This window comes from Mustela nigripes, chromosome 17 (genome assembly GCF_022355385.1).
Source record: "Mustela nigripes isolate SB6536 chromosome 17, MUSNIG.SB6536, whole genome shotgun sequence".
NCBI lineage: Eukaryota > Metazoa > Chordata > Mammalia > Carnivora > Mustelidae > Mustela > Mustela nigripes.
This window is the reverse complement of record NC_081573.1, coordinates 43005135-43018769: the sequence shown is the minus strand read 5'-3', so window position 1 is coordinate 43018769 and position 13635 is coordinate 43005135. Positions and strand designations below refer to the sequence as shown.

Sequence of the window (13635 nt, the reverse complement as noted above, 5' to 3'; positions counted from 1 at the left end):
AAGTGAGTGAACATGGGTAAGACATTTAAACCCCTCTAGGATTCAGTGTCCTCATTTATAAGGCAAGTGCTAAGCTTTTGGCTTAAAGACCAGCTAAGATAATTCATGTTAAAATATTTTGTAAAACATACAGCCCTGTGCAAATGTTACATTGATCCCTAAATACCTGCTGATACAGCTATAAATGGGACTGTCTCCTTAATTCATGGCCTTATCTTTTATGGGGATGTAGACGTGTGGAAATACAAACATGAATCAAGCTGACTGAATCCTAACACTGAAATTCAGTACAGGCTGGAACTTGATTGTACCCCTGTTAAAGATTAAACTAGTCAAATGCTGCCTTCTAAAATATCACAGTGATCCTTTTGATAGTCATGTTCCAGAATTTCTAATGCACTTACTGAGTTTAATTAAGACTTGTGAGAAGGAAAAGGACAAGGCAAGTTACCTAATATAGTATTTTGCGCCGTGCATGCTTTCAGGGTGTATTACATAAAATAATCTTTTTAAAAAAGTGTTTCCTTGAACCAAAAGAGAACTGACAGTTTTCTGAGCCAAATTATTTGCTAAAGTATACAATGAACCTTCCACAAGTTACCTTGTCTCATCCCTACAACTCAAGCGTTAAATAAGTCACCTGAAGTCACATGGATCATCACCCTTGAGCCAGATTCCAACCCAGGTCTATTGGACTCAAAAGCCCAGGTGCTTTTCACTACACTATACCACAGAATCTGAATGTACCATCTAACACTTGACTCTTCCACAGCTTTGAAGGATACTTAAAAATATTTATTTATTTATTTATTTATTTATTTTAGTCAGGGAAGGCAGTGGGAGAGAGAGAAAATCTCAAGCCAACACTTTGCTGAGTGTGGAGCCTGATATGGGACACAACCTCACAACCTTGACATCATGACCTGAGCCAAAATCAAGAGTTGAATGCTTGCGACTGAGCCATCCAGGCACCAAGGATACTTCTTGTGGTCCTCTGCATGTTATTCAAGGTTACAGTTCAATTAGAGTTGGAAACATCCAGACCTGAGCCAAAATCAAGAGATGAATGCTTGCGACTGAGCCATCCATGCACCAAGGATACTTCTTGTGGTCCTCTGCATGTTATTCAAGGTTACAGTTCAATTAGAGTTGGGAACATCCAGAAAGAATGACTGCATTTAGGGAACAAACTAACTTTTTACTGGGAGAAGTAACTAACTTTTTACTGCAAAGCCTTTTGTAGTACTTCTTAAAGGTGTACCATGTACAAATACTATCTTTTCTCAACACAGTGAAAGGGAAGGGACAAAAGAATTGGTTCCTGGACCAGATCTGGCACTCACGAGTATGACTTAGGACAAGTCACTTCACACTCTTCTGGATTTTGCTTCCTTTTACTGTAAAATGAGGGATTAATTTGTCAAACCCAAAGAATATACCACACCAAGAGTGAAACCTAATGTAAACTATGAACTTTGGACGATACTGGTGTGTCAGTGTTAAGGGTCCTCAACTGTAACACAAAACCCACTCTGATAGGAAAGGTTACCTGTGGGAGAGGCTGTGCACATGTGGGGGGCGGGAGATACATGGCGCTCTGTTCAACTTTTCTGTGCACATAAAACTGCTCTAAAAAACCATCTATTCAAAAACCAAAAAAATAGGGGCGCCTGGGTGGCTCAGTGGGTTAAAGCCTCTGCCTTCAGCTCAGGTCATGATCCCAGGGTCCTGGAATCGAGCCCCGCATCGTGCTCTCTGCTTAGCAGGGAGCCTGCTTCCTCCTCCTCTCTCTCTCTCTCTCATTCTCCGCCTGCCTCTCTGCCTACTTGTGATCTCTGTCTATCAAATAAATAAATAAAATCTTTAAATAAATAAATAAATAAATAAATAATTTCTATATTTCCTTCCAGCTCCAAGAGTCTTTTATTTCATTTTACTCTATTAAAAACAATTAAAAATTTAGAAAGAGGAGTCAATTGGCCAGTCTGAGAAAGTAACTTTAATTAGAAATTTGTTAAGATTAAATGGAGAAAAAAAAAAAAAAAAGACTTGTATAATTAAAGTCAGGATTCCCTGAATCTGGAAACAGAGAGATAAAATGGAAATGAGAATAAAGTATATAAACTAATTAGGTACCTTCTAGCCTTTCCTACCCTCAAATTTCTTCTGCCTTTAGGGAGTCTCGGCAAGTACTGTGAGGAATACTAAAAGGAAACATCGCCTACACCCTCCCAGTCCCACCTGGTATCAGATTCTGGCAGGTTCTCTTAAGAGCAAGAAAATGTCCAAATTGTAAAGAATTTTTACAATTCTCTTATCCTGCCCTACCCAGAACCAATTTCTATGAAGCCTAGATCTCTCTTTACCTCTGCAAGCACAGAAAAACCATTTATCCCTCTTGTACCAGAGAGGACAAAAAAAAAAAAAAAAAAAAAAAAGGTTAAGTATTCTAGGGATAGGACCCCAGACATTCAGAGTCAAAAGGAAAAAGAATAGGAAGCCATTGGACTAAAAGTTATTTGAGCTACAAATCCCCTTCTCAGCTTAAGTAATTTTACCAGATGTAAGGTACACACATAGAAATCATGAGAATTATTTATGCACAAGTACAAGTGGCTATGCCAAATTTTCAGTTCAATTCAGTGAGCATCTACATATACACCTATATTGTTGAGAACTTTCCACCTGGCCACCCAGAACCACACTGCTCCATTCTGTGCTGTATGTAAAGGATGCAAGCATAAAAAGACCTTCTTTTGGGCGCCTGGGTGGCTCAGTGGGTTAAAGCCTCTGCCTTCGGCTCAGGTCATGATCCCATGATCCCAGGGTCCTGGGATCAAGCCTCACATCGGGCTCTCTGCTCAGTGGGGAGCCTGCTTCCTCCTCTCTCTCCCATCCCCCAACCCATCAATGAGAAGAAAGACAATCCAATTTAAAAATGGGCAAAGGATCTTAATAGAAATTTCTCTAAGGAAGACATGCAAATGGCCAGTAAGCACAAAACTCCTGTCAGTAAGACTTAGGTAGTTTAACTTGCTTCCTTTTAAATATATATATATATTTTATTATTCATTTACTTACTAAACTTTTTTTTAAAAGATTTTTTATTTATTTGAGTGCGGGGAGGAGCAGAAGAAAAGGGAGAAGCAGACTCCCCATTGAGCAGGGAGCTAAACTAGGGAGAGATGGTTAACCAACTAAGCCACCCAGGTGCCCCAAGATTTTAAGTAATCTTTACAACCCAACATGGGGCTCAAATTCACAACTCTGAGATCAAGGGTTTCATGCTCTTCCACCTGAGCCAGCAGGGCACTCCGAACTAACTTCCTAATCTACTACTTCTAATTCCACTACAGTCTTAAACAGAAAACCAATCTGATCTGGATTGTGTATAAAGTAAAGAAGAAACTGGCTCTGAGGAGCTAAGGCGCTCTGCAGTTAGGTGCTGAGATGGCAGCCAGATAGGCGCTAACACGATACAGGTAACACAGAACATCCGACTGGAAATGTCAAATGAGGTTCTGAGACAAAATAAACTGAAGCACAAAACAGGCTTTTTAACATCATTAGTCATTGGGGAAATGCGAGTCAAAACCACAATAAGATACTGCTCCGCGCCCACCAGCAAGGCCATCATAATGGAGAAGAGTGGGGGAGAGATGGAGAAGGGGAGTTGGAGGAGACAAGTGGTCTGGTAGTGGGAATGGTGGGCAGAGAGGATAAACTGGAATTTTCATGCTCTGCTGGCAGGAATGTAAAATTGTGCTGCCGCTCTGGAAAACAATCTGACAGAACCTCCAAAAGTTGAGCACAGTCCTACCATATGATCCAGCGATTTCACTCCCAGCTTCACTCTCCCCACTCAAGAGAAACAAAAACATATGTCCACACAAAAACCTGTACACGAAGGTCTCCAGCAGCATTGTTCACAAGAGACAAAATGTGGAAACAACACAAATCTCCATCAACTAACAACATGTGGTGTATCCATATAATAGAATCCTACTTGGCATTAAAAGGAATGAAGTGCTGCTGCTTCATGTAACGACAGGATGAATCTTTAAAAAAAATCCTGCTGGTAAAAAGTCAACTACGAAAGACCACATGTTGTGTGAGTCCATTTACATCGAGAATAGGCCAATCTATAGAGACAGAAAGTAGATTTTAGTAGTTGACTATAGCTAGGGGCAAAGTTGGGAAAATGGAGAGTGACAGCTAATAGGTATGGGGTCCTTTTAGGGGGTCAATAATATTCTAAGATCAGATTTGCCATAACGGTTACATAACCCAGTGAGTATATGAAAAGCATTGAGTTGGACACTTTAAATGCATGAGTGGTGTGGTATATGAATTATATCCCAATAAATCTGTTAGGAAGAAAAGAAGAGAAAAAGAAAAGCAGAGCTGGAAATGTTCCCAAATGTTTCTCTAAAATTAAACACCCTCTTGTACCCTCCCGCTACCCAGTGTGTTGCTGGATCAATTCAGCGATCCCAGATGTTTTCCTTATTTCCTGCCTTTGAGCTGTGCTCTATAATTTAGTATTAGCAGAAAGTTAATAAAGACAACACATCCTTTGTTGCTAAACTTTACACAGTGTTTACCATTTTCTTCCAACATACACATTTCCTCTGTTTTCCCATTGCAGCTGAGCTGCCAAAACCTTGTAGGGAGAATGATTACCCTTCTGCACCCCTTCCTGCTTTCCTAACAGTCCCAATCTTTTGTGCATAATCAAGTGTTTATAGCAAACTAATGTTCTGCTTGCCTCTCCAGGAGGTTTTAGATTCACCAAACTGTTCACCAAATTAGGAGGGTTTTTTTCCCCCCCCCCCCCCCCCCCCTGTTTTGGGCAAGAATAGGAACAATGGCAGGATTCACTATTTCTGGAGCTCCATTTTTTAGAGGCTAATCCACTTGCCAGAAAGAAGTTGTTTTGCTTTCTTTTTCCTTGAAAAGCAAAAGCAACTTTTTTTTTTTTTTAAATTTCCCAGAAATACTATGCAGGTTTTTTTTTTTTTACCAAAGTTTAGTCAAAATTAGTTCTACCCTCAATACCACTTTCAAGTCTTTCTGACATTCCACACCCAACCATTTAACGATTTTTCATCCTGATATTCCTTAGATGGTATGTGACTGAAGACAACCTTTCTGAAAGTTAGCTGGGCCTTGTTCTCCGATTCAGAACATTTGCCTTCCAGACTGTTCTATATAATTTCTTCTTTCTATAATATAAATGTCCTTGTCTACGCATATGTAGAATAGGATATAAAAACTTCCTTTTCATAAGTCTCTAAATAAGGCATTTAAAAAAACAAAACCAGCATTATATTCAGTAAGTCACTGTGTCATGTTTTATCTATAAACTATTTAATTCTATATTTGTATGCCAGGTCAACCCTCTTAAGGATATTCTCCTTTTTTTTAACAGTGAAATTAAATGAAAGGGTAGCAAACGTCCTACTTTAATAAAAAGCTGAGTGTTGAAGAGATTGAGTTTTGAATTTTTTCAGCATGCATTTTATATCTACAAATTATCACTTTTTAAAAAAAAATATTTTATTTATTTATTTGACATAGAGAGAGATCACAAGTAGGCAGAGAGGCAGGCAGAGAGGGAAGGAGAAGCAGGCTTCCCACTGAGCAGAGAGCCTGAGGCGGGACTTGATCCCAGGACCCTGAGATCGCAACCTGAGCCGAAGGCAGAGGCTTAACCCACTGAGCCACCCAGGCACCCAAATTATCACTATCTTACATAAAGTTTAAAACAAAAGAAAAGCATCGGCCTTCTTACCTGAAAGAATATAACTTAAGATTTACTCTATACCCTCAGAAGCTGCTAGAGAGAATGTAAAATGGTGTAGCCACTTTGGTAGTTCTTCAAATGGTTAAATACAGACTGACTATAAGATCTAGCAATTCTACTCAGGTTTAAACAGTTACTGTAAGATCTAGCAACATACCCAAGAGAAATAAAAACATGTTACACAAAGACTCCTACACAAATGTCTGTGGCAGCTTTAATCACAATAGCCAAAATGTAGAAACAACCCAAACATGCATGAGAGGCTGAGTGAATTACAAAATACTGTCTATACCTACAACAGGATACTATTCAGCAATAAAAAAGAATGAAGTCTTGGGGCACTTGGACGGCTCTGTCAGTAGAGCATGCAACTCTTGATCTAAGCGTTGTGAGTCCAAACCCCTTGTTGAGTGTAGAGATTACTTAAAAATAAAAAATAAATAAAAAATGAAGTCCTGGTTCATATTACAATATTACAAAGCTAAATAAAGTCATGCTAAGTAGAGGAGGACAATCACAAAAGACTACATATTGTACAATGCCATGTACATGCAATGTCCAGAATAGGCAAATCCAGAGAAAGAGAAAGTAGATTAACGGCTGCCTGGGGCTTGAGGGGTGAGAGGGCGGGAGAGTGGAGGGAGGGGTGGTGGAGGGCTTTGGGAGTAGTGTGAGGTTTGTTTTTGTGTGATGAAGCATCCTCAAATCCGTTGTGATGATGGCTGCACAAACCTGTGAATATAATAAAACTCCACTGATTTGCATACTTTCTTTTTCTTTTTTTTTTTCATTTTTTAAAAGATTTATTTACTGAAAGAGAGAGTGTGAGGTGGAGGGGAGGAAGCAGAGGGAGAGGGAGAGAGAATCTCAAGCAGGCTCCCCCACTGAGCACAGAGCCTGATGCAGGGCTCAGTCTCATGACCCTGAGACCATGACTGAGATAGAATCAAGAGTCAGACACTTAACCGACTGAGCCACCCAGGTGCCCCATTTGCACAAATGGGTGAATTGTAAAGTATGTGAATTATGTCTTACAAAGCTGTTTCATTTTTATTTTTTTATTTAACTTTTAGTTGGTTAACGTACAATGCAATATTGGTTTCTGGAGTAGAATTCAGTGCTTCATCACTTAGATACAACACACAGTGCTCATCACAAGTGCCCTCCTTAATATCCATCCCCCACCTAGCCCATCTCCTACCTGTCTCCTTCCATCAACCCTCAGTTTGCTCTCTATCCTTAGGAGTCTCTTATGGTGGGGTGCCTGGGTGGCTCAGTGGGTTAAAGCCTCTGCCTTCGGCTAAGGTCATGATCCCAGGGTCCTGGGATCGAGCCCTACATCTGGCTCTCTGCTCAGCACAGAGCCTGCTTCCCCCGCCCCCTGCCTGCCTCTCTGCCTACTTGTGATCTCTATCTGTCAAATAAATAAATAAATAAAATCTTTAAAAAAAAAAAAGTGTCTCTTATGGTTAGAGACTCTTAATTGTAGGAAACAAACAGGGTTGCTGGATAGGAGGGGATAGGAGGTTGGTGTAACTGGGTGAGAGACATTAAGGAAGGCACATGATGTAACAAGCACTGGATATTATGTAAGCCTAATGAATCACTGACCTCTACCTCTGAAACCAATAATACGTTATATGTTAAATAACTGAATTTAAACTAAAAAAAAAAAAAAAAGAAAAAATTTAAAAATTTTTAAAAGTACAAAAAAAAAGAGTCTCTTATGGTTTTTTTCTCTCTCCTTTTTTGTTTTCTCCCCTCCCATATGTTCATTTGTTTTTTCTTAAATTACACATATGAATGAGATCATATGATATTTGTCTTTCTCTTATTTCACTTAGCATAATACCCTCTAGCTCCATCCACATGGCTGTAAATGGCAAGATTTCATTCTTGTTGATGGCTGAGTAATATTTCATTATATAAACATACCACATCTTCTTTGTCCATTCATCAATCAATGGACATCTAAAGTTATTTTAAAAAAAAAGAAAGATTTACTCTATAGTCAAAGGTCCATCAACTAATGAACAAATAAACAAAATGTGGTATATTCACACAATGGAATATTACTTAGCAATTAAAAGGGACAAAAATAGTGATCTATGAAACAATCTGGATAAACCTTAGAAACATCATGCAAAGAGAGGGGCAGGCGCCTGGCTGGCTCAGTTGGTAGAGCATGTGACTCTTGATCCCAGGGTTGTGAGTTCAAGCCCCATTTTGGGCACAGAGATTATTTAAAACACAAGAACAAATAAACAAACGAACACCACTAGGCTAAGAGAGAGAAACTAGCCACAAAAGATCACATGTTGCATGGTTCCCCTCCCATGAAACAGCCACAAAAGGCAATTCCACAGAGGTAGAGAGTAGATTAAGGCTTGCCTAGGGCTGAAGGTAGGAACAAGGAATGACTATAAATAGGCACAGGAATCATTTTGGGTAACGGAAATGTTCCAAAATTATATTGTGGTGACAGTTTAACTCTGTAAACTTACTAAAAATCATTATACACTTAAAACATTATTTTATGTTTTAAGTATATAAACAGTCTTGATAGAACCATTTTATAATAAAAGGTTATTCTAAAAAAATTCTGAAGAGGTAAACAAACTAATTTTTTAAAAGCCCAAAATATATGATGAATAGGCAATTTACAGAAGGGAAAATTATGGATGAGCCAAGAACACAAAAAGATGTTCAACTCACTAATAATAAGAGAACTGTTAATTAAAACCACAATGCACCTTCAGGTAGGAAGTAAAGGAAGTGTGACCGGAGTAGGCAGATCGAAGATTTCAACTGAATTGGTAATGTTTAATTTCTTAAGCTGAGTGGTGGGTACATAAGTGTTTCACTATTAATTTTTTTGTATGTTTAAATCATTTCATAAAAAACTAAATATTTACTCTAAAATGTTTAATTTATTGCTATAGAAGTGGGAAATGTAGAATTTTTAAATTATTGATGAACAATTCATATGCCATAAAATTTATTCTTAAAATGTACAACTGGCTGTTACTGTATTCACAAGGTTGTATAACTATCACCACTGTCTAATTCCACAACTATTTCCTTATCTCAAAAAGAAACCCTATACCTATTAACAGCCATTTCTAATTCCCCATCTCCAGGCCCTCGCAACAACTAGTCTACTTTCTGTCTCTGTGCATTTGCCTATTCTGAATATTCTATGTAGATGGAATTATACAAAGTATGGTCCTTTGTTTTTGGCTTCTCTTAAAGTTTAAAAATTTTTATTTTTAAATGTTTGTGTTGTGGCATGTGTCCATACTTCATTCCTTCTTAGGGCTAAAAAATATTTCACTCTATGGATATATCACATTTGCTTATCCATTTATCAGCTGATAGACATTTGGGCTGTTCCCACGTTTTGGCTTTTACGAGTAATGCTGCGAAGAACATCTGTGCACAGGTTTGTGTCTGAACATGTTTTCATTTCTCCTGGGTATATACCTAAAAGTGGAATTACTGGGTCATATAATACTAATCCATGTTTAACTTTTTGAGGAACTGCCAAACTATTTTCCCAGAGCAGATGTATCTTTTTTAACATAGAATATAATTTTGAAAGGTGTTTACTACTGTGGATATTTTTAATAGTAAAATACTATTACAAATTTATTGAAATAAACTTTAAAGAATATTTACCCCAGCTCCATCTGGCCCTCACACAATGGATTTCATTTTTTTGTCTCAAAATTCGTGTTTCATATGTATTTATAAACTGTAATCATAGAAGGGGTGCCTTCCATGTGTCTTCAGTGTGGGATCAAGCCCCACAGTGGGCTCCCTGCTCCACGGGAAGCCTGCTTCTCCCTCTTCCATGACCCCTGCTTGTGTTCCTTCACTCAATGTGTGTGTGTATCTCTCTCTGTCAAATAAATAAATAAAATCTTAAAAAAAAAAAAAAAGACTATAATCATAGTCAGCATACATTTCTTTTTCATTTTCAGTAATATATTTAGATAGTCATTTGCAAGATTCATCTACTCAGATGTTTTATGATGGGGATTACTATCAAAAGATACAAAGTAAATTCAATACTATCATACAGTTTGGGAAACCTAAAGCATTGTAAATGCCACCATTCGCTTCTTCAAAAGACATGCTTTTATAAGTTGTATGAATCAGTTAGAGAATCTAAACTGTTTAACATTCAGAGTAAATGATGAAACTGACAGTTTCAAAATGTATTTTTTTTTTACTAACAGCTTATAGTTTTCACGTTTTCAAAATGAAAAAAAAAATACTGGTCATTTGGAATTCAGGATTAGTCACTCCAGTTCTTGAAGTACTGATTAAAAAGGCAAAACTATTTTAAAAGACTAAGTTTAAGTATTAGCTAAAAACATTAGTGACTCAAATTACCAACCTTAAATACATCCTCAATACATCTAGTAAGTTCTTCTTCTGACACCAAAATGATCCCTGGCACCATGTCACTCTCTGGAATCTCTAGAGAACAAAAAACAAAATTACCCATACTCAGTGCCTGACTGAATAGGACTCATGACTTGAGAAAGATTTTACTAGATAGTTCTATAAGTAACATCTAAAATTAGAGATTTGTCATACATACAACATACAACACCAAATACAGTATTTCATGAAATCTATTATGCCAATGATTATAAACATTCATTATTGTTTTATATATCACTAAAAAAGAAAAAAACAAGTAACCTATGAAACATTGTACCTTGAAATTTTACTTGTAAATTTAATGAATAAAAAGTTGGGGACTGGACTAAATGAAAATGACAGAGCCAATGGTTAAGTGATTGATACAAAGGAATTTATTAAACTTTTCTCTACAGATGTGATTGAAAATTTCCCTTTAAAAAGTTTTAAAACAGGGCACCTAGCTGGCTCAATCAGTAAAGCATCAGACTCTTGATCTCAGGGTTGTGAGTTTGAGCCCCATGTTGAGTGTACAGATTATTTAAAAATCTTTTTTTTTTTTTAAAAGATGTTACTTTATTTATTTGACAGGGAGTGGAGGGGGAGGGAGCACAAGCAGGGGGAGCAGTGGAGGATAGGAAGAAGCAAACTCCTGGCTGAGCAGAGAGTCCGACATGTGGCTTGCTCCCATGACCCAGGATCATGACCTGAGCCGAAGGCAGCCGCTTAACAACTGAGTCACCCAAACACCCCTAAAAATAAAATATTAAAAAAATGTTTTTTACTAGAGTTTTTAAGAAAGTATTAAAAGAGGGGAGGTGGGTAAGGGAAAGGGTGAAAGAGGCACCGGAGATTAAAGAATATGTTTATCATGATCAGCACTGAGTAACATACAGAGTTGTTCAGTCACCATATGGCACACCTGAAACTAATTTAATGCTGTATGTTAATTATACTGGAATGAAGACTTAAAAACTTAATTAAAAAAAGTATTGAGGGACGCCTAAGTGTCTCATTCATTAGGGATCTGCTTTCAGCTCAGGGCATGATCCCAGGGTCCTAGGATGGAGCCCCTCGTCGGGCCCCCTGCTCAGCGGGAAGCCTGCTTCTCCCTCTCCCACTCCCCATTTATGTCCCCTCTCTCGCTGTGTCTCTCTCTGCCAAATAAATAAAATCTTTTTTTTTTTAAGCACTGAGAATTGTTTTAGATTATTTAAACAGTTCTAATATATATCATTCCTTATATAAGCTATATAATTAGGATAAAAATAAGAAATTCTTGAAACTTCACATTACGAGTCCAGCTCTTCTGAAACATTTGAACGCCATTACTGATGCCCATATTTTGCCAGAATATATCGCCCCTGTGCCACCAAGGGTGAGGGTGATGTGACATTTCTAAGAAGTTCTCCACTCTACCACTGTCTTCATGATTTTTTCCTAAATTGCTGATGTCCAATCTCTAAGTTTTAACGTTCATTTGCATTGCATGGCAATGCCATGATTCCTATCTGGCCAACAATAATTGTGAGATGCATCTTTTTTTTTTTTTAAAGATTTTATTTATTTATTTGAAGAGAGAGATCACAAGTAGGCAGAGAGGCAGGCAGAGAGAGAGAGAGAGAGAAGCAGGCTCCCTGCTGAGCAGAGAGCCCGATGCGGGACTCGATCCCAGGACCCTGAGATCATGACCTGAACTGAAGGCAGCGGCTTAACCCACTGAGCCACCCAGGCGCCCGTGAGATGCATCTTGATATCAGAGTTTTTAAAAATGTGAAAAATACTTCCAAAATTAAGGTCTTTTTACGTGAAAAGCATGTGCACCTTAGAATTTATAAAATATGGGTATTCATCATAATTGCCACAGTATTACAAATGTGATCTTGGTGGCAATGATGGAGCTAACTATCTAAAACCAGCCAGACTATTATATAGTCCTTTCTGTTATCCATATACTGTTGATGCAAAACATATAGCTGGTGTTACAAATATAATCTAACACATGAAGAAATGCCTGGCAAACAGATGTCCAGTAAATATTCCTAAAATGAATGAAGAAGGTTCAGGACAAAAATAATTGATCCACAAATGGACTGAATCGAGGCCTCCCAAGAATAGTGCTCTTAGACTGGGACTCAAACTTGGGACACACAATTGAATTATCCAGAAGGGTCTGTTAAAACACAGATTGTTGGGGCGCCTAGGTGGCTCAGTGGGTTAAAGTCTCTGCCTTTGGCTCGGGTCATGGTCCCAGGGTCCTGGGATGGAGCCCCACATCGGGCTCTCTGCTCAGCAGAGAGCCTGCTTCCTCCTCTCTCTCTCTGCCTGCCTCTCTGCCTACTTGTGATCTGACTGTCAAATAAATAAATAAATCTTTAAAAAACAACAACAACAAAAACCACAGATTGTTGAGACCAACACCAGCATTCATGATTCAGTAGGTCTGGGGAGAGCCCACTTATATTTCAAATAACTAATAATGAAGTTGTATTTCTAATAAATTCCCGGGTGATGCTAGTGCTACAGGCCCTGAGACCACACCATGAGAACCACTGCCCCAGGCTAGAACACCTAATCAGACACAGACTAGAGAATAGATTAGTAATGAGGTATAGTCCCAGTACATGAGATTAGGTATATAAGAATTCCTAGACCCTAAAGCAGAAGGCCAACAGAAATAATATTTCAGGGGTGCCCGACTGGCTTAGTCGGTGGAGCATGACTCTTGAGGTCAGGGCTGTGCATTCAAGCTCCAGGTGGGGTGTACAGAGTACTTAAAAAAAAAAAATCTTTAAAAAGAAAGGAAATAATAATTTATTTTTTGAAAAATATACTGATTCTAGACTAGATTTCTATAAAATATATAAAGGAAATTTAATTACTTATTCAAGTATCATGTTTAGTTTGGGCCTATCCATAGATATCAAAAATATATATATAAATAAATAAACACACACACACACACATATATGATATTTATCATGTCTGAATAATCACAAATTTTACTTTGCCAGGCTCAATTTGGTGAAGTTTTACTATGCACCAGAATTAGACTTTCTTGTCTGTTAAACATCCAACTCTTTTTTTTTTTTTTTAAGATTTTCTTTATTTATTTGACAGAGAGAGATCACAAGTAGATGGAGAGGCAGATAGAGAGAGAGAGAGAGAGGGAAGCAGGCTCCCTGCTGAGCAGAGAGCCCGATGCGGGACTCGATCCAAGGACCCTGAGATCATGACCTGAGCCGAAGGCAGCGGCTCAACCCACTGAGCCACCCAGGCGCCCCAAACATCCAATTCTTAACCTCAGCTCAGGTCGTACAGGGTTATGAATTCAAGACCCTGGACTGGGCTCCACACTGGGTGTGGAGACTACTTAAAAAAAAAAAAAAAAAAAAAAA

At 38.2% G+C, this 13635-nt stretch overlaps 1 protein-coding gene across 1 annotated transcript in view; it reads right to left on the bottom strand.

Moving 5' to 3' along the window:
* Positions 1 to 13635, bottom strand: part of TANGO6 (transport and golgi organization 6 homolog) — a 184316-nt gene that overhangs the window by 140404 nt on the left and 30277 nt on the right. Inside the window, exon 7 of the mRNA XM_059382416.1 lies at positions 10209 to 10291. Coding sequence (XP_059238399.1) covers positions 10209 to 10291 — 83 coding nt within the window. The remainder of the gene's footprint in view (positions 1 to 10208; positions 10292 to 13635) is intronic.